Source organism: Camarhynchus parvulus, chromosome 1 (assembly GCF_901933205.1).
Source record: "Camarhynchus parvulus chromosome 1, STF_HiC, whole genome shotgun sequence".
NCBI classification, from domain to species: domain Eukaryota; kingdom Metazoa; phylum Chordata; class Aves; order Passeriformes; family Thraupidae; genus Camarhynchus; species Camarhynchus parvulus.
The window spans coordinates 50,646,030-50,667,917 of record NC_044571.1 but is presented as its reverse complement, the minus strand read 5'-3'; the positions used below and the strand labels follow the sequence as shown (position 1 = coordinate 50,667,917).

At 43.2% G+C, this 21,888-nt stretch overlaps 1 protein-coding gene across 1 annotated transcript; it reads left to right on the top strand.

Moving 5' to 3' along the window:
• Positions 1 to 1,407: 1,407 nt before the first annotated feature.
• KLF5 (Kruppel like factor 5) lies at positions 1,408 to 20,037 on the top strand. The gene is made up of 4 exons (XM_030950445.1): positions 1,408 to 1,845; positions 3,677 to 4,553; positions 5,656 to 5,715; positions 18,096 to 20,037. The coding sequence occupies exons 1-4, from the start codon at positions 1,630 to 1,632 to the stop codon at positions 18,272 to 18,274; spliced, it is 1,332 nt and encodes a 443-aa protein (XP_030806305.1). The 5' UTR covers positions 1,408 to 1,629; the 3' UTR covers positions 18,275 to 20,037.
• Positions 20,038 to 21,888: the final 1,851 nt, after the last annotated feature.

The following is a 21,888-nucleotide window of genomic DNA, read 5'->3' as shown; positions in this document are numbered from 1 at the left end:
AAAAACAAGACATGATTATAAAATCTGATGGTTGAAACACGTGTTCCTAGGCTTGAGTGGGGAACGAAATGCCAGCCAGGAGTCTTCAGTAAAGGACATTGAAGTTGCATATTGCCTAAACAGGAATACATGTTGGTGTCGGATGGAAATGAGCCTGCACGGCTTTAAATGCGGCGCTGACGGGAGCAGCCGGATCTACGTTAGTAATAACAAGCATCAAGAGGCTACATATTGCTAAACAGACAGTTCGTGAAAAGAAATGTTATGCTGAGCTCTTCCCTGGTTCTGTAATTAGCTTCCTGCATGCAGGCTCTGAGACATCCTACTCGCTGTGGACTGGGCGGCAAAGGGGAGGAGTGCCAGGCTGACCAGAAAAAAAATGCTTTTTTTATGTTTTAAAAAAGAACCTTGTCTGTAAATGATAGGGGATAAATACGGGGAGAGGGAGGTTGCCAACATTTCTGTGGATTCCCAGACTCTCTCCCTGCAAACCGAAGGTGCAGAGCTGACAAGGCTGGGAGAAAAGTGGAAAGTTTGTGCTTTTTTCCAAAGCTCCACTGCATGCTGTACTTTTCCCATACGACGTGAGCCGGTCGGTGTCGCACGAAAGGACAGCGTCCCTCCTTTTTCTGCTTCAGTGAAACATGCGGCAGCTTAGCTCACCGTCCTGTGTCTACGGGGAAATATGCTTTGCGCCGAAACCACACCTCAAAACAAGTAAATAGAAACTTGCCTCATTTCGGTGGGGGGGAGGAGGGGGGCAAAGAGAAGGTTCAATCGTCTCTACCTCTTTTCCTCTACCCGTCTTCCTCGTGCTCTGCGCTATTTCTCTAAAATGCTGGAAAACTTCATTTTCAGAATGTACGGGGTGGGGAGGGGGCGGGTGGATGTGTACTGCCGGGCTGATAATTATTAGCAGCAGGTTTCGAGTACGAGTTGCCTTCAGGACAAAAAATAATAAATCTGAACGACTGCCTTTAAAACCCTTTTGAAGATGAAAGGTAGGACAAGACAGTTGTTTTAAAATGCCCACATTAGCAGCGCTTCTTTACAAGACTATAAATAATAGTACAAGCACGAGAGAAGCCTCGGCGGAGCGCCGCACTTGCTGAAAATCCGCTTCCACTCCGGGACGAGCGCCGCGCCGGCCGCTCCTTTCCGGGGACCGCGCCGGGCACCGCTCCCCGGCTGCTGCCCGGCCGGTACCGCCCTGCCGGAGCCGGCACCGGGATCGGCACCGGCACCGCTCCGCCATCACCGCCGCAGCGGGGCAGGGCCGAAGCGGGCCGGGCCGGGCCGGGCCGGACCGGGCGGCGGGAGGAGCTGCCCGCGCTCCCCGTAGGCAGGGCGGGCGGCAGGGCCGGCCCCTCTCTGGGCTGGGTGGGGATAGGGGGGGCCGGGGGTGGAGTAGGGTGAAATAGAGGCGGGCGTGTGTCACCGGGTAGATACCCGCGGCCAGGTACAGGCGGAGGCACTGACGATAGCGGAGTGGATGCGCTCTGGGCTGGTGCTCCTGGGCAGTGAGCGCACGAGCAGCCACCGCCCGCCCGCCCGCCCGGAGCCGCCCGCGGGTCCCTCGCCCTGCGCCGGGGCGGGCAGCCCGTCCGCGCCGCGCCCGCCGCCAGCCCCATGGCCACCAGGGTGCTGACCATGACCGCCCGCCTGGGGCCCGTGCAGCAGCCCGATGAGCCGGTGTTCGCGCAGCTGAAGCCCGTGCTGGGGGCCCGGGAGGCAGCGATCTTCCCCGGAGAGGACCTGAAGCAGCAGCAGCCGCCGCCGCCGCCGCAGCAGCAGCAGCACCCGGGGGGCGGCGGCGCGAACCTGCCGGCAGAGGAGATGGTGCAGGTAGGCAGGAGCAGCGCTCACAGCCGCCGGTGGGCACTCGGTGCCCGCGCAGCCCCGCAGCCGCGCCTGGCCCCGGCCGGAGCGGCCGCAGCGGAGCGGGCGGGACTGGGTGGGGCCGGGCTGCGGGGCGAGGGCGGCGGACACTGAGCAGCGGGGCTGTGGCGGCAGCGTGTGTGTGCGTATGGGCTCGTGTGTGTGTGAGGGGAGCGGCCACGCCGCCCATCCCGCCCGTGCGGAGCGGGAGCGCTCCCGTGTTCCCGCCGGCGGAGCGCGGCGAGGCGGCCGGGGCCGTCCCGGCGAGGCGGGGGGAGCCGGGCTGCCCCCGCCAGTGTGTTGAAAGCTACAGCTGCTGCCTTCGCACTTGCCCGGCGGCAGAATTAGAGCGGCCGCCTGTCCTCCTCGCCCACGCAAGGAGTCATGTTCGGGGGGGGGGGGGGAGAGCACACGACTCGCTGGCAACGGGAGACTTCCCAGGACTTTGTGCCTGTCCCAGGAGGCTGTTAGAGAGCGGATCCGCAGGCAAACAGCTGGAGGAGCTAAAAGCGGGAAGGTGTCGACCGCAGCCGGGCTCCAGCCCGCGGACGGTGCCCGCTCCAGGGGCGGTTCCCCGCGCCCTGCGAGGCACCGGCGTTGCCCCGGTCGGCGGAGAGGGAACCCCGGTGCCGGGCAGCGCTCTGTCGGGCGCTGCCTTTTGGTGGTGTCTTCCCTAAGGAGTAAATAAGTCCCCGTCTTCAAAGTGAGCTGCCCTCGACTCGTAAACAAGAGCTGGAAAAAGTAGCCTGACATGTCGAGGCAGATCCAGATCAAAGGGACGGGAAGGCGGCTGTGTTTGTTTGTGGTGTTTACCGGGGGTCTTTGAAGAAAGGTCCTAAAATCCACTTTCGGACAGAGTTGTTGTTTGTCAGCTGCTTTCGCTTGCGGGGTGCTAAACGGCTCTGGTATGAGCACTCTCTTGACAGGGCAGGGGGGAATGTAGCATTTGCCCACTGAAGACTGCATGGTAAATGTTTTGCCGATGACTGTACACCAGTAATGTATAGGGCTCCAGCCACCCACGGATTCCCTCGCACTACCGTGCTAAGAGGGTGATTTTCCAGTAATTAAAGAGCTCTCCGAGAACCGAGGCATGGATAGGGACATGTTTATCACGCTATTAGACAATTACACACTGCATAGATTATTATTGGTTTGAGTGAAGTCCTGGAGACACTTTACACAAAGAATACTGATGTAGTCAACCCGTCTCCTTTTTATTCAATATTATTAATAACTTCACACTTTGGTGTTGTATTTCTAATTAAATCCCGTTCTTCTAGGGATGAAAAATCATGGAAGTATGCTTTATATAGATATATATAAACATTATTTGAAGTATTAGTATTCAGATAGTCAGCTGAGGATGTGGCTTTTACAGTTAGCATTTCAAAGAGAAGCGGTGAAACAGATAGGCAGTCACCCTGCTCGAGCAGTGAATTCCAGAGCAGGAGATCTGCAGATTAGGCACAGCGCCTGTCACTTCTGCGCCTCGCACTGTCTTTTAGGCATAAAAGATGAAAAGTTTGTGTATGCTGAAACATCAGATCTGTCTTAATGTGTGAACGCTTTGTACTGTGACTTTATCTCCTTGTCCTTGATGATGTTGATCAGCGTACTGATTGTAAAATCAAGCAGGTTTTCATTAGTGTGAGCATTCATAACTTCCTCTGTAGCTGTCTTGTGGCTGGATGAACAGTATTGCCTTTTATTTGTAAAGCCTCACATGACTTAGATGCCATCATCTTTCTTAGCTGGTAACAAATCATGTGGATTATGGTCTGTTTTGTCTTTGTAGACAAGATGTGAAATGGAGAAATACCTGGCACCTCAGCTCCCGCCCGTTCCCGTCATCCCTGAACATAAGAAATACAGAAGAGACAGTGCCTCGGTTGTAGACCAGTTTTTCACCGACAGCGAAGGGTTGCCTTACAGCATCAACATGAACGTCTTCCTGCCCGACATCAGCCACCTGAGAACTGGCTTGTACAAATCTCAGCGACCCTGTGTAACCCACATCAAGACAGAACCGTCTTCAGTCACCATCTTCGGTCACCAGAATGAAACTACTGCCCCTGCCCCTGCTCCCACTCAGGCCCTCCCAGAATTTACCAGCATCTTCAGCTCCCACCAAACCCCTGACGTGAACAACATTTTCATCAAGCAGGAGCTTCCTACTCCAGATGTCCATCTTTCCATCACGCCCCAGCAAGGCCAGTTGTATCAGCTCTTGAGCTCGCCGGATTTAGACATGCCCAGCACCACTCCCCAGGCGGCCGTGATGGACTCCCTCAGCAATGTCTCCATGCCCTCAGCCATGGCGGGCCTTAACACGCTCTCCTCGGCTGTTCCACAGACTGCAATGAAACAGTTCCAGGGCATCCCCCCCTGCACCTACACCATGCCAAACCAGTTTCTGCAGCAGCAGGCCACTTACTTCCCTCCTTCACCCCCAAGCTCAGAGCCTGGAAGCCCAGACAGACAAGCAGAGATGCTGCAGAATTTAACCCCTCCTCCATCATATGCCGCAACTATAGCTTCCAAGCTGGCAATTCACAACCCAAATTTACCAGCAACTCTGCCCATAACCCCCCAGAACATCCAACCTGTCAGATACAACAGGAGAAGTAACCCAGATTTGGAGAAAAGACGTATCCACTACTGTGACTACCCAGGTAAGCAATCTGTGCCAGAAAATCCCAGCTCTTGCAATAAAATAAAGTGTGAATAATAATGGATGAGGTATAAGTGGTTTTCTTTAGCTGTGGTCTACACCTAGGGAGAGCCAAATAGTTCTTTGTCCAAGTAGAATTTGTCTTCCTGGTTGTTTTGAGTGGGAGACTCTCACATTCATTAAATAATTGGTATTCTTCATGTCATTTGCCATTCTCTTGAGTTCATTTTACCATGTTACAAAATAGACACTCTGTAGAAAATAAAAAAATAAAAATTTTGGGCTTTGCTAGTGTAGATCAGTGTCACTGTCCAGTATTCATGATGGAGCAGAGGCTCAGTTTGTCCAGTGCGGTACAACTCTGTTTGAATTTTCTGGCACTGCAAGAGTAATTTCAGCTCCTGGTAGCCAAGGCCACAGCCATTCTTCCCTGTTATGAGCAGGAGATTCAACTGCCCTCATAAATCCATTAAAACCATCTCTGAAAATTGTCTGCAGATGGATTGCCTTCTGCACTGGAGGGGGAGAGGGATCTGACTGTGAAGTGTGCTGCCATGTACGTGATCCCAGACACAGGGTGTGCACACCCGCTGTAAGCGCAGAGGGAAATTGCTGCTCCTCCTTTTCCAGCTCTGGGTGCCATATCACCCATTCGGTGTGCCTTACAATAAATGCCCAGTGAAAGACATGTGTTGAGCCTTGGGTGACAATGACATGGAGTCTGGCTTGATCAGGTCCTCTTGGAAATTAAAAAAAAAATAATCAAATAATCCTCCCTGCTAAGTTGTTGACTTACATAGCAGGTGTTAGTGTACATAGATTGTAGCAGCCATTGGCCTATATACTACATTACAAAGCAGTAAGTCAACCAGAAACATACATGTTTTTCTCTTTTCTGTGTCAAGCAACATATCTCTAGGAGCATTCTATATAGAATTTTACTTCTAAATGGCAAAGGTTTTGCCAAAAAGTAGTAAACTTAAATGTGTACAGATAGTACCCCAGCACTGAATGAGGAAGTTTAAACATAGTGTAGAGTGTTTTCTCTCTACTGAAGCCTCTTTGCTTTTTTTGTTGTTTTGTTTGTTTGTTTGTTTGTTTAGGCTGCACAAAAGTTTATACAAAGTCGTCTCACTTAAAAGCGCACCTGAGAACTCACACAGGTATGTATGCACTCGCTCTTTCGCTGTCTCTCGTCCGTCCGTGGCTGACGCGGTTTCTGACAAAGCAGGAACGCTGGGTCTGCCTGCTTTCTCTAGAGTGGTGTGGACAGACTGGCAGGTCAGCTACAAAATACTGGAGGATTGATCAGTGAGAAGTAAAATTTGTTTTATTAATGCAGTTTTGTTAAACCTCGGTGGAACTCAAAATAGCTGACAACAAAGTAGATGGAAACTTTCCTTTTCGGTCTAAAATGCCATTGAAGTGTTAAAAAAAATCTTTTTTCCTCCCTGACTAGTGAATTAAACATAGTAAAGATGTTCTACTTTTGAAGATCTATCTGAGTAGATAGAATTTTCTGGCTTGGGCTTTCTTTCTGACCTTTTAAGATTATTTAATCTTAGAATTTTTCACAAATGTCATGAAAACTCCCAAGATATGTCCATTTACTTTGTACTTGGCATTAAGTGGGCTTTATTATTTTTATGAAAGACAAGTGGTTCTCCGTGTTTATTTTTTTTAAAAAAGGACATAACTTCAAATTTTTTAATTTTTCATTTTGTCTGGAAAAGACATCAAAATGAAGAAAATTAAAAGTGTCAGTGTGTCACAGTTGTTTTTTTGCACCCTGATCAACTCTGCTTGCAGCTACAGAGGCCGCCCCTGTTCCTGGACCCGCGAGGAGCGGAGCTGGGGACGGTGTTGGTTGTGTGGGCACAGGAGCTGAGAATGCTGAGGACAGTGGCTGGGAGGTGGAACTGTCCCAGATGCTCTTCCCAAGTGTTCACCTGATGTGGCAGGGGGGAGAAGGAGAGAGGGAGAGAAGGAAAAACAAACACGTAGCTCACCACCAGCACGCCTGAAACTGTTAAGGACAGTTCTTTGCTGGGATCTTGGTACAGAGCCACTCATGCTAAATTGGTGAAAAGCCCATGACTGATTTTGTAAAGAAATGAAATGAAAGGATTGTGACTCCTGTTTTTAGAAGTGAGTGTGAACCCTGGTTCTTTTATGCATGGGTTTAGAATCAGAGCAAAACACGAGTCACAGTTCAAGCAACTTTGTTATTGAAGCGGACTGTGCCGTTCAAGGAGTGAGTTTTCACCTAAGCTTAAATCAAAACTTGTCCGGAGCTATGGTCTAACAAAATGTTTCACTATCTCTATGAAAACAAGGCCTTCTGTTCAGCAGCTATTATAAATGGATTGTTAGATGGTTGTAAAGAAGTTATGTCCATGCTAAGTGTTACTAAGGAAATCTTGTTTTCAGAAATGAAAGTTACCTGTGTTGTACAGTGAAAAATTAAAAGCAGGTGTAGAAAATTATCATTTTGCATTAGTGACAGGCTAAGCACCAACGCTGTTAAAAGTATTCTTAATATACAATCACTTGCTAGTGCTAAGTTTAGTAAGAAAGGAATATTTTCATGAGGCTGTAAATCTGAGTAGTGTCATAGAATCCCAGTTTAATAAATAATCTGTAAATTTAAGTGTATGATTTCCACTTGCGCACTTCAGCCAGGAACTAAATACCGGTTTTAAATATCTTGATTGCTATTATAAAATAACTAGGAAGAGAGATAAAAGCAAAGCTTTAGTCTAAACATTAACACTACATAGTCAGCATTTGAAATGAATGCTTTTCCTTTTTTAAATACATTTCTATCTTTTTCTGTGCCTTGAGTGGTAATGACTTCAGGGTTTACAAAGTTAGTTCTTGTATGCATAGAAATACATACCTCATGGCTAGCGTGTATTGCTTAGGGTCACTAATGTTTATTGTTGCCTTCACTTTTTTACCTAGAAATGTGGATAAAACGTGCAAAGGTCAGAGGAGCTGATGTATTCATGGAAACAAGAATGTTGTTTTAGATAAAAATCTAGTGAACTTAAGCAGGTCTGTAATACAAAGGGTCTTCTGGGGAGGTGAATGAAGGGATAAACTGTCTAAAGCGTGCATTACATGCAAGAATGTGAGTCTGTATCCTGTTACCTGCAGTATTTCAGAGTTTGGATTAGTTTAACTCTCCTGAATATTCACTTCATACTTGAAGATTTCCAGCAGCGATTCTGATCTCTGCCTTAACATATGATTGAAATGTGTTTCAAGAGCCAGATCTCTGACTTAATGTTGGATCGATTAAGGAATGCTAAAGTAAAAGGGTGCAAACTCAGGGAAATCTGTGAAGTTGCTCAGCCTTCCCTAAGAGGGCAAGGGAATCCTGCAATTGATCTCCGCCGAGATCGATGCCGAGGGCTAAATTAGGGGATGTGCCTCTGTGTATCCCATCCCCCCAGAACTGTGAATTCATACAGCACTAATAAGTTTTGATTTTTCAGTTTTAAAAAAAATTTAAAGGACTTTGTGTGAAGCTTTTACCTTCAAAATCTAAAGCAAATGTCACGTAAGCTGTTTTAATAAAGTTGTGTGTGATATTCTTTCAAATCCCTTCAGGGATAGCAGACCTGTTTATCTGGCTAAACCCGTTCTTTAGTAATCATGGACCACTGAAGTTGTTCTCTCCTTATTCTTAGTTTCTTAACAATACCTTTTAAAATTGGCTGCAGTCTCTCTCTCATCCCTTCCAGTCCCCACCCTTCTCAGTAATCTGTCATCTTAAAATAAAAGAGCCTGCAGCAAAGTTTGTCTGCCATTAAAAGTCAAGACAGACCTCATGGTTTTCCCTTTGTATTGGAAAATCTCAGCCTTTTCACAGTATTTATTTAGCAGCCTTTCTCTTCTGAAAGTCTTTCCCTGGGTTTAGTAGATGATCTTTGAGAACAAACCTAAGGGGAAATGTTACTTTTGATGGATGGAATGTAGGCTGTAGTATATTTTTTCTTAGTTCAGATATGAACATACTGTCAGATTTTGTAAATTACATCTAAAAAAACTATAGGGAACAGGCAAGAGGAAAATCCCATATCTTTTTCTTCTTAGGTGTTCCCAAGCTGTTTATCTTACACCAGGTCAGGTAGTATAAAGTGATATAGTTATGCTGATTTAGTGTAGTTACACTGGACTCTTGCTGTTGATCTGGAATCCAGTATTCCTGCTAAGAGCCAAGATAGGGTTATGGGTTTGTACCTGTTGCTGAAGCAGGCACACATTTTTCTTTCCCAATCTAATGCTTTACCATTTGTTCATGATGAAATAAATTTTAGCTGGTAAACTGGCAACCCCAAAACAGAATATGAACAAAAGTTTGAGTGTTGAAAAGATACAGAACATTGCCATGCAGTTCTGGAGCAGGTGTGTGGTACATTTTAGTACCTTAAAACACTTCAATATGATACCTGAATTTGATGTTTGTTACTTCTGAAAGAGGTAAAATGGTAGTCAATATTTTAAAGTACCTATTAGAAAATCTTTCAAAACAGGTGGAATTTTTGACCTTTTGAAGCAGATAGTTTCTTTTAAAATAATGTTACCTGTTCCTCATGGAACAAGTTTTGTTTCGTACCCGGTGTTGTGCACCTGCAGTATCTCATGTGTGAGGAGGTTGTGCATTTATCGCAGGCTGTTCAGCAGCAAAGCCACCTGAAAGCTCTGGCATAACAGCTGTTTGTCCAAACTGAAATGTGTGCCCAATCTCCGGGAAAAGCACTTACTTGCCTATTGCAGATAACTCCATTCAGTTCTTCTGCCATCCAAGTATATACACATATCCATATCATGTAATCATTTAGAAACAGCGGTCCTACAACGTATCCTTTTAGATTTCTTTGTATGCCAAACATTTGGATTGTGGATGTTGACTGTTGGCTGTGCAGGTACCTGGAGTACCATGCCTGTACACTACCTGCAATGCTGCAGAACAGCTGGCTACAGGGTCGGTGGGGAGGTTAATTATTTCTGTGAGCAGCTGCACGCTTCAGAATCATGTATGTTTTTAAGAGGAAAATCTGTGATTGTTTTGAACACATGAAGGCACGCACATTGAGGACATTTTCCAGCTGCATACTGGTTTTCCGTATACAGAGGCTTTGTACAGGCATGTTCTCTAGTCACATGGTGGGCTTGCCATTAATAGTTTCTAGCATTAACTGCAGAACTATTTCATCTCTATCTATAGATCTAGCTTGTATTTGGTGATGGGAAGTGGAAGCCGAGATAACTCAAGAGAAATGGCATTTCCCTAATGAGATACACTCAAAATACTTCCACTGTCCCTGGTTATTTCAAATGTTTATATAGGCACAGAACAGCTGCTGAGTTGTGCGGTTTGTCAAGGTGTTAAACGTTTTATTTTATTTTAGATCTCTGCCTCAGTAGATCCAGAATTAGACCAATGGTTCATCAGGATTAGAACCAGTTCTAAGCAGTAGACTTCAGCAGTCCCTGGTACCTGGTGCTCTCAGTTCACCATATCTGTGTAGGGACACTTGTTCAGGGTGCTGTCATTTGCCCAGGAATTCAGGAAGGGAAGCCTGGTTCGGAAGGGAAGACAAGCAGTAGTTGGGCTCCTGCTGGAAGAAAGGCACAAATGAATTCAAATCATACCAAGACTTTGGTGAGGGATTTTGCTCATGGTGTGCAAATGAGGAATGGAGGCCCCAAAAGACTCTGCCTTGCTCATGGTTGCAGCCATAGCAAGCCTTATCCTGAAATCATGAAAACAGCAATTAAGTAATACTTCTGTGAAGATCCAGCTTCTTTGACCTGTTAAATGGGTGAGTTGCATAGATTACATTTTAAGGAGCTGTCAGTAAATGCCATCATTGATAGAGACCATAAGGAAAAGTGGAAGAGAGTTAAAGAAAACTGTTGACAAAGTGCATTAAAGTGCAGTGTTGCTAGACACTGCTGAAGGGTATGTTAGTATCTTTTATTTATGAATTCTGCTAAATCCATTAGTTGCCCGTGTGAGAAATGGAAGTACATTATTTTCCTGTGCAAACCACAGTTTAAGGGAAAATAATGCATTTTTTTCAAACACTTCATGAATGATTGGCCTTGGGAATAATTGATCTGGTTCTTTATCTGCAGTCATAAGCAAAATGGGAAGTGTTTGAATGTGTTGCTCAAAAGAGGTTGAAATGTTAGCAGCATAAACCTAAATTTTATTTAAACGTTACTGATCATTCTCACTGGTATCCACCATAAAATTTCTATGAAGCAGGAATTAAATTCCAGGGTGTCAGGTGAGGGTATTCCAGTTAGATTTTAGATACTGAAAAGAAAAGCCTAATATTTTCTTTTTGATTAAAAGCCTAGAAAGTCCCTCTAAGCATGACAGCTTAAAAAAACTGTTGTTTCTGTCAATTGCTCCCTGAGAGGATTAAACTTCAGTTCCAGGATATTTGATTCTTGATAAGGAAACTGTTGACCTAAGAGACCAGCTTTAAATATAGTTCAGTTTGAGACCGCCCTACATAGGCTAATAGTCCCAAGATTCACAGCAATTGCCAGTGATTAAAACTTTCCATTATTTGATCAGACATTCCTTATTGTAATTATTTTCTGGGACTTGACTGGGACGACTGACTCCCAGTTCCAGCCAGGGTAGTGTGTTGCTTGTTGTTTGTTAGATGACCTGCACCTCCCATTGGTGAAAGATTAGAAACATTTAAGTAATGTCCTAGTTTAGTCTGAGTATCTTGGTAGCAGCATTCCTGTCCTGTCAGGCTGCATTATTTATATTCAGAGATCTCTTAACAACTCTGATTAAGGACATATTAAAACCTTTGATTTTGGCGAGTGTACAGTGCTTTGCTTTGAGTTAAAATACCTTTAATGTATTGCTTTTTTTTTCTTTTGGTGTACGTGTGCATACAGTAGATGGAAATCTGGAAGTTTAGAGTATGCATTTAATAAATTCCATTTTAAGAGCGCCTCTTATCTGACTGTACAAAAGCCAGTGTTATTGGTGAGAGAGCTAAAGAGCAGTTCTTGTACCACAGGCATAGGTGTGGAAATGTGTTCTTCAGCACAGGATGTGTAGACACAGCCACGCACCCCAAATGGCTTGGATTTCTTATAAACCTACTTAAAAAATTCCTTTCCTCTGTGTTTGCATATCTCCTTGAAGAGAGACCACCTCTGTTAAGACAGAATGTTATACCAGAAAGAAAATAAACCATTGCACAGGGCAGTCAAGATTCCCCACTAATCCTTGAACAGCATAAGACAACACTTAGCAAAATAAGTGTGCTTCTAGCACTGGTGGGAGTGCTGAGAAGGTAATGCCTTCTGCACCTCTGCAGTCAGACAGTGAATTCCTTTGGCTGTCCTCTTTGATCACCAGTGAGTTATCTTTTATTCCTGTTCATGCTTCATTTATCAGTGACCGGACTTTGTGCTGAGCTCAAAGCTCTCTGTTACAAAATTCCTTAAAATTCTGTTTCATGGTGAAGTAGTATTTAATAATACCCCTTTAGCCACTGCTATAGCAGGCACAGACCTTATTGCATTTAGAAGTGTGCTGCATATGTTGCTCATTCATACCATTTGTGGATGGATGTTTCAAGGACTACGTTTGTTTTGTCACACACAGACTAAGCTGAATGTACCTGGCTTGCTATCAGTCCTCTCATCCATCTCCATCTTGGACAACTGAGAATTTTAGTGCACTAAAGATCGTTAAACACCTGAGGGATTACTTATTTTGAAAATCCAGCTTTTTGTTCTTTCTCAAAAAAAAAAAAACCCAAAACCAAACCTAGAAGCTGCTTTTAATGATGACTACAGCACTTAGCACTTAGTCAACAAGAGAAAGAAGATCTGATTTTAGGTAAATATTGGGAGCAAAAAACTGTTGAATGCTTGCAGGCATACACCCCAGTAACCCGGTCAGAGTTTAAAACTATGGTGCTGTTAGCTAGGGAAACACTATTTCAAAACAGAAAAAACATTTTATTTGTTCTTATTTTTTCTCAAATTTGAGGCTATAGCATTGCAGGAAATTAAGACAACAGGTGTTAACATGTGAAAAATTTGAAAACCAATGCACCAGAAATCTTTGAGACAACATAAATCTTTCTAATAATCTGTTTTAAAGCTGAACATGATAAAGGTTGTGCTTATAACTGGTGCAGTTTTGGTACAGAAACTTCTGCTTTGCCTGACATAATTTTACCACACCTACCTGAATATTTTTTAGGGCCAACCACTTGCTGCTAGAAATTGTTCCGTAATAAGTACAAGTAATATTAAAATGATTGCAAGACTGGAGGCAGAGGGGCTGTCTTTATACTTCTATATCCTTATGAACTGTAATTAGGTGTTATGATTTTGGAGTCTCTGAAAAGTGTACTATTTGTTATTCCTTAGGGAAGCTCCAAAGTCGCTGCTTTCACAGAAATTTCTGATAGGAAACAAGTGAAGTTGCAGCATTGGCTGGTGTAATATCTGTATTTGGATTTCTGCATACCAGTAGAGTTACCTAACTTTAGTTTTGAAAATCCAACCCTTGCTGTTTACAACTTTTTTTTTTAAAGAAAGCTGTCCTGGCAGTAAATTGCAGAAATAAAAGAAATAAAGTCATACAACTCTTTGGTGAAACAAGGAAGCTTATTTTCTTGTTAATGGGGAGATTCATCAATAACAGAGTCTGTCAGTGACTTGTTTTTTCCAAACAATTTTAAACAGATCATGTTCTTGAGCAGAGGCTGTGTGTTGAAGATAGAGGGTGTCTTCAAAATGACCGTCTCTCCCCCGCCATGGGTGGCACTGTGCCTTAACCAAATGATCATTGCCACGAGGGTCACTGCCAGCAACTAGAATTAAATGTTAGGAAAGCCATTGGTGCGTTTTGACGCAACTGAATCAGAAGATAAGTTAAAGGGAGAAGAGTGTATGTACTTTACTGGTCCAGACCACTCTCCTGTGGTATTGATAAGAAACCCGAACCATGGGATCTGCTGGGGGAGATTTTATCTGTTGAAGTGGCTGGCTAGTGTAGCATGTTATATGTGAACATCAAAAGGTCTTTTTAACGTCCGTGTAATCTCACAGCATTATGAATAATTTTTTTTGTAACAAATAGACACTTTGGAAGCAAAATAGTCTCCTTTCAGGTTAAACTGCCTTATCTCTTGCTGCGTGCTTTCTTTAAAAGACCTTCCAATCTAAACATTAGGGCTTAAAATTTCTGTGCTCAAATAAAAGTCTCATTCTCATGTTCCACAAATGTATGTTTTTTAAACTGGAGAATGGATGCATATTAAGAGCTCAAGAACTTAAAAATATATTTTGTGATGTACAAGCCTAGCAAAATATTTTAAACCATTGATACTGGAAGGAGGTTGAGCAGAAATCCAATTAAACTTATGAAATCCCTATCCTGTTGAAGTATAATTTAAAGGAAAGCAGTTCTGTTTCCCAGAAGTGCTGTGTATAATATTTCTGGCTTGGGAAGAAAGGGTTGGAGTGTGCTATTTGGCTGGAAATCGGTACCAGCTTCCTCCATGGTGTTTTAGTTGAACAGTGTTGACATTCTAACAAATCCCGTGGAAGCTCCCCTGAAGTGGAGGAGTTAGCTGTTTTCTTGCTTTTACAGTGAAATATCTGTTTGATACCACGATCGTGTTCCAGTAACTGAGCTGTACTGCGCTCGTGTTTGATGACCAGTGGCATTCTTGGTTTAACACCCTATAGAAGCCCTAAATTGCTGGAGGAAAACCAAATACTTCTGAAACTTTACAGCTACTGTATTTCGCACAATCATTAAAGTAAACAAATTTTACATTACTATGTAGCCAACGAAAACAGTGGATAAAGAGTTCAGTGTCCCTTGTTGTGTATACCTGATTTTTTTAAAAGTTAAGTCTTCAACCCAGATTTCTCTGACCTTCAAAGTCAAGGCAGCAAAGAAGTGTCACTTCAGAAAAATATGTGAGACTGTTTTCCCCTTGCTTGCAGGAACTTAAAACCAAATTCTTAGTTCTGCTAAATGACAAAAAGCATGTGTATAGGTTGAGAGAGAGAAAACACTACCAGCTAGTTGTTCTTCTGCTTGCTCTAAAGGAGTGAAAATTAATCTCCACCTACTTTTTTTTACCCCCCTTCCTCCTTGCCCAAAAGGAAAACATTTGAAATTGATTCAGTTCTTAAATAAAACTTTCCAACGGAAACTAGCATTACAAACATAGATATTCAGTATTTTACCCCTAGGATTTATTCAAAATAATCCGGGCCTCTACACTGGCACTAAAAATATATTTTCCAGTTCTCACTGTTGGCCAAAGCAGGGGTTAAAAGCAGCGTTCTGGCTTTAATTTCCAGTACATAAAAGTAACACTATTAAAACAATCTGAGTGAGGCACCAGCTTGTTCCTGTGCTCATCCCCGGAGCAGCGCTTGGTTTAGCTCAGGTCTGCAGCAGTCTGCCAGCAAGGAGGAGTGGTGCTGTTCTGCATGGCACTGCCTGAGCTTTTCCCGGAGCTACGCTGTTGTCCAGGATGATTCGTGGCTGTGGCAGGCAGTGGTGTCACCATGACAGTGTGGTGAGCTGCTCAACAGCGTCTCTGCAAGGCTGAGTGCCCTGGGGTTTGATGGGGGTCCTGGCACGGGACTCAGCACTGCCTGGGAGGCTGTGGCACCCAGCAGGGCACAGGGATTGCCGGGGAGGCTGTGGCACTCAGCAGGGCACAGGGCTCGCTGCTGCCCAGACTGCCGGCACGCCGGCACTTCCTCTGCCAGGAGCCCTCACAACACCTGCTGACACTGCTCGCATGTTAGGAAAGGTTTTAACAGGGGACAGCTTTTTTTGTTGCTGTTTGGACTCTGGCAGGGTCAGGTGTCACCTACACAGGACAGCTTTGAGACTGCTTTTACAGTGCAGCGTAGCCCGACACTCAGTGAAAGCTGTGTGTATTTCATACCTCCTCAGTGCCAGACTTGGAAACAGATCTTACTCTCCAGGTCCCCATTCCAGTCTGGTCTGGATATTCCTAGGCTTTTGTTAACTAGTGCTGTTTTCCTGTCCTCTTTACCTTCCCTGTCATTCCTTGTATAATTCTGCAAAACACAAGAAGAAGCATTTGGAGTAGATGGAGGCCTGACTGTGTATGCTCTCCCTGGACAGCAAGGGTGTCAGGCTCGCAGCTGAACTGTGAGTTCAGCGTCAAGTATAATGTGGCAGTTTTTCTCCCTGTTTCCTTTAAATTCTTTTAAAGAAGAATTTAAAGGAAACAGGGAGAAAAGGAGAAAGAAAGGAGGAAAATAAATACACTGTCTCTAAATTAAGACATTTCAAATACAGGAGTAATACTTCTGTGTAACCGCTGTGTGTTCACATGTGCTTTAACACAAAGTGTTCAGAGATCATCTCCCTGGTACTGTGCCTTTGGATCAGCAACACAGGCTTTTACAGCCTCTTAATTAAAATACATTGTTAACCCAATTAAAATACATTGAGGATCATCTATATAGTGCAAAAGATCCCTCACTGAATAGGGACCTTTCCTGTTGTTCTACTGTGAAGATAAATGTGTTCTCAGCTGGATTCATTGGTGTTAGAAAAGCTTACACACGGTGTTTGAATTAAATTTGTATTTTAGCCTACAGTATTGTTGCACGGAGCAAAAAAGAACCCTGTATGATAGATCATTCCTGTCTTCAATCAGCATCAGAGTTTACTCTGAGTAAATTCAGCTGTGACAGAAATCTGTGATGATTTCTGTTCTGATTTGTGATACACCAAATAATTACAAATTCTGTGAGAGTTGGTGCCAGGCTCTTGTCTTTCTTAAGGAATGTTATGTTTCCGCCATGACTTCAATAAATCCCAGCTGTTGTTGATGCAAAGAGATTGTTGGTTGGGTGGGTGGTTAGTTTTTCTTGAAGAGGTCTAGTTCTAGTTGTGGCAACACCTGCCAGTACAAAGTCACATCCCCATTATGAGCAAAGGGCTAGTTCCGCACTCAGTAGTAGATGAAAACTTTCTAACTGATCAGACAAAGCAGTAGAAAGTCCCAGACAAAAGCAGTTTCATAATTTCATCTGCATGATAAATAAGTGCCTTTGAAGTAATGGTTTGGAGCTTCTCAGGTGATGTTGCCTGCATAACTGATGCAGAATAAGCACTCTGATTGCAGGATACTGGCCCCTCTCTTTCTTCTATGTGCGTGTGTGATAGGGAAACAGGGAAAAGTAGGAGGCACTTCACTCTGCAGTAGGATTGAGCTGTCAGTGCAAAGGTTTGGGACCAGTGGGGATGTAGAAGATATATAAGATGGATTAGAAAGAAATGTTTGAAAAGCTCAGCTTTGGTCAGTTTCTGTTCCAAATGAAGCTACTGCCAAGTGCTTTGATATGCTCGTTTTCTTTATCTTCTTGACAAACAAGTCAAATTAATACAAAATAATATAGATAGCAATTCACTCTCCCAACTCCAAGGTGTTTTTGTCAAACAACATCAAACATTAACCTCTTTATTTATATGAAGAACATTAACCTCTTTATTTATATGAAGCTTGCTTGTGTGGTGATGTCATGCCCACACAAGCTCCTAGGCAGGTGTGCATACCTGTGTAAAATTCTGATTTCACACAGAAGTCATCATGGCTTTGTGACTCCATATTTCCCCCGTTTCAACAAACACCTGTAAATTGTAGGCATGCTTAAAATACTGTGTTTCTAGTTCTAAAATGGATGAACATGAACATTTCAGGTGCCTGGGCCAGTTGCTGCTGTAACACAGCAAGTTTTGCGATGCCATGTTCCTCCTGCGTCAGTATAGACTACTGAAGACAGCAAGAACTTGCCATCTTAAAATATGGCTATTTAACCACCTGATTAAAGACATTTTATTCTGAAAATGGGTGCTTTGAACTTGGAGGTGCTTTCTCCTATTTATAGCTAGCCCCAGGCAGGATACCACAAGTTTTTATTGCTTGTGACATTTTAGGAAATACTATCCCTGTTGCGTTTGTAGCACACTGTGCCCCTTTCTTCACACATCAGAAGCACTTGAACAGATCTGCATGCTGCAAAGAATCCTTATAGAAATCTTCTTTGCTATTTCAGACCTCTTAAAAAAGCACTGTATAACTTGCCCATTTTTGAAAGGTGCAATTTAAGTTACAAACCAGTCTTGATTGTCACACGAGGCTGCTTTTTTTTCCCCCTACTCCCTCCCATGCTGTGGTGAGTGTAAAGGAGCAGGTTTTGGTCTCATGCAGGCTTTTTAACTCTGCATTCCTGTACCATAGGTCTCTCCAATTTGCATGTTTGAAAGTTTTGTATGTTTTAGTGAGGAATTAAATGCCATTTTCAAGAGCTGAAAAAACAAAGGGGCTGTTAGTTTGGGGCCTGATGCATAGAGCTGTGAATAATGAGGATATGTAATGGAAGAGCAGTGCCATTCAGTGCGGACTTATGTCAGTTTTCTGCTGAGGAGTGGCAGCTGACGGTTCCATTTCTGCCTGCTGTGTTCCAGGTGAGAAGCCCTACAAGTGCACGTGGGAGGGCTGCGACTGGAGGTTCGCGCGCTCCGACGAGCTGACGCGCCACTACAGGAAGCACACGGGGGCAAAGCCCTTCCAGTGCGCCGTCTGCAACCGCAGCTTCTCCCGCTCCGACCACCTGGCGCTCCACATGAAGAGGCATCAGAACTAGGAGCTGGACTGGTCGCGGAGGCTCTTCTGTATCTATGCAATTTCCTATTGACTCTCGACATACAACTGAAATTAGTTGAATTTTTGAGTGTATCCCCTTAAAAAGAGATCTCAAAAGGAACTGGAAATGTATATTTTGTATATTTATGCTGAAAAAGGGAAGACACTGTATCACAATTACCAGAGTGTTCAGTCGTTTGTTTGCTTTCATGATGTATATGGCTTTAGTCAGCAGGTTTCATCTCTTTACAAGTATTATATCTCAACACATTGCAGCTTTATACTTTTTTTTTTCCTCTTGCAGTGTTTTGACCAAAGCACTGTCATTATTGTGACAATGTTTAGTAAACAAATTAACGAGAGGATGCAGATGAATGCACACAGTGGAAAAGCCATGAACTGTAATCTGTCAGGTTTTTACTGGACATACTTAAGTACATGTGGGGTTTTTTTTAATGTTAAGCCGTTCTGTGGATGTAAAATACATAGGAAATTTCATAAACAGCCATAGAACAAAGCATTTTGTTCTGTGTGTTGCATGTTTGCTATGACAAAGATTTTGTAAATATGCAAATCAGCTTTTTAGGTTTAATACAAAAGTTTTCTAAGAAACATCTGAAAAAAACAGTTGTTTTACATTTGATAACTTGGCACATTTATAAAAAAAAGTTACTTAAATACCTCTCAAAATAGTACCAATTTAGTCAGATGTTTTGTACCTGTTAGCTCAATGGTGTGCACTGAATATTCAAAGCAGGAGTTTGTTTTCAAATTGCGTAAAAGGGCAAAACAAAGAGAATGAACTGTAAAGTTAATGTTGGAAGCTGAAATAGCGGGGATAGTTAAAATGAACACAGAATGTTAAACCTCTTACCATAAGCTAAACTTAGTATCACTTTAAAAAGAAGGATTTAGGATGCAGTTTTCATACATAGACATATTAAGCTGGTTCAGCACCAGTATGATCTAGTTTCATGTGGATATTGGATGTAATTTACTAGAAGGTAAAGGATACAGTAATTTTTTTTTAAATTACAGTGCAGTTTAGTTTATCCACTGCTCCGATTGACACACGCAGGGAAAAATTTACTGCTTACAGAAGTAGCTGAAACTCCACGGAAGTCAGTGAAATGGTGCCCTTTTATGCTAACAACGACTTTGATCCACCGTGCTCAGCCTTGAAATCATAAATGGAGGGCCAAAGATGAGGTTAGACCAAGTAGGATTTGGCCAGACAACAGGAGAAAACCAAACAAACCTAAGAAGTGTCTGAACTTCACAAGCCGTAATATTAAGCTGTCAACCAAAGGCTAATATAGACAATCAAAATACCAAAAAAAAAAGGGTCTTGCAGGAAAACCTAGCTTTGTTAAAGCTGTTGTTTGTCTTTATTTATTTGTGGTATATGATAGACTCTTCTTTTTTTAAGACAATTTTATGTACACTTGATAAATTATAGTTTTGTTTGTTATAGTTAGAAATGTTGCTCTCAATGTAAATAGTTGACAAACGATGTAAATAATTTTGTAAGGCTTCAAATGTTTATACGTGGAAACACATGCAGAAATTGGTTGCTGTTTTGCTTCTTTTGCCTCCCCCCTACCTTATTTTTGTATTGTGGTATTTCCTATGCAAATGATGGAGCAAACAGCTGTATAGTTGTAGAATGTTTTGAGAGAGAATGAAATCGTTTATATATAAAGACTTTTTTTTTTTGCAAAATAAAACAAAGTGCCTAATGTGTGTGTGCGTGCATGTGCTTTCTCTAGCTCCTGACAATGAAAGTTCTGTCTTTTGCAGTAGAAGCTGGAAATCATGACAGTATTAAGCAAAGAATGTCTATTCTACATAGGGACTGCCTCTTTGGAAAGTACCTGGCACTTCTGCACCCTGCCCTGATGAAAATGATACATGTGCAGGGATAAGGGTTGGTGCTTTTCTGCTATCTGAGCTTAAAAGGAAGTGACTGGTTGCCTGAAAACGGTTGTAGTTGTCCATCCACAGTAGTGTGATTGGAAATGAAAAGTACCTGTTGGGTGTATAGAAGTATACAAATTCCTTTGCACTTTCAAAATGGTTAAAACCTGTTCACACTCATCGACAGTGTTGCCCAAAAGAAATTTCTCTCCAAAAGGTCCTTTCATGCCCTAGAAAGGCAGGAAGGTCCCACAGCAGCAGTATGCAATATCTGCTCTATGCCTGCCATATCAGTGTCTTCTTTTCAGTGTTTCTCCCTTGGAAGTGGAAGTACAGTTCACATGAAAAATTCAAGTGGCTGTGTATGTTCATCTTTGGGGGTACATCTCTCTTCTTTCCTCCAAGCTTCAAGAGAAAAGACATGCTGGGGTTTTTAAAAGAAATTTATCTTAAAACCAATGAAAGAGTCAGTTTAAATATAGCTTGCTAGCAAATATTAATATTCAAACCAATAATTTATTCAAAATACCATTCTTACCTTGTAGGCTCTGATTCCTAAATTCTTTCTTGAAAATCTATGTTCTTTCCTTACAATCAAACTTTGATTTTTCTTCAGTTGATTTTTCTCTCTTAATTATTGTCTCTCACATGTCATCTAATCCCTCCTTTTACAAAATAGCTAGGATTGCATTAACCAAGTTAGTGAAGACCCAGTTAACTGCTAAGAAATTCTCCCTGCATCTCACCTAACTGCACAGCTACAAAAGTAAGCAGAACAATGTTTTAGAGCATAGGGAGAGAGAGCTCCCAGAAGCATTGCTGTGCCATTACCCTTTCCTGGTCCAGCCATTAGAAAAATACCCAAGGTTCTTTGAGGCATTTCTGCTTGGAGAAGAAGCTGGAAATGAGTTGGGCAATTGTCCACGTCACTGGGAAAGAGCTTCTAGAGCTTTTTTGCTGAGTACCAGCAGCGATGAGGGCATTGGGATTGGCAAACTCCTCTGTTTGGCTCAGCCCCTGGTCTCAGCTGGACTGCTGGTGGGTTTGGTAGCCCCTGTCTCCTCTTTGCTGAGTTTTGTCTCAAGTCAGTGGATGAAGGTAGCGCTCACTGCTCTGTTTCCCAAGCCTTTTCACAATGAAAGCCCGCTGATTGCATGGTTTCAGCCTCCAACGTTGCCTCATACTTCTTTTAGATGTTTCTATTGCTCAGCTACCTGGTTGCATAAACCAGCCTAATGGCTTCATATTAATCTTGAATGAAAGGCCATAATTAGGCCTGTCTACTTCAGCAGCATTTAACCTAATGCAAACAGAGAGAGAGAGAACAGACCCATGCATGAGAATGTTACAAAACCTAAAGTAGAGGGGCTTTCTTTTCTGGCAAGCACTACAGCTGCAGAGCCCAGTATTAATACAGGAGTTCAACAGCTTTCTGGTCTGAAAATCTGCAAGGAAAAGCACTGTTACCATAGCCCCTGCTCGGTTCCTTTGCAACAGTTGGCACAGAGTCCCCCAAGGTACCGAGGCCACCCTCAAGTTCAACTCTCCAATTACCCTTCAGAACCCAAATTATCATTCCAAGCGAAGAGAGAAAATCCAGTGGGCCTACTGGTTTTTCTGGTGGCCACATGAACAACTTGTCCTCCACTTGACTGGGTGCTGAGTCCCTTCTCATGGTTTTCAATGTGACTTGACAGC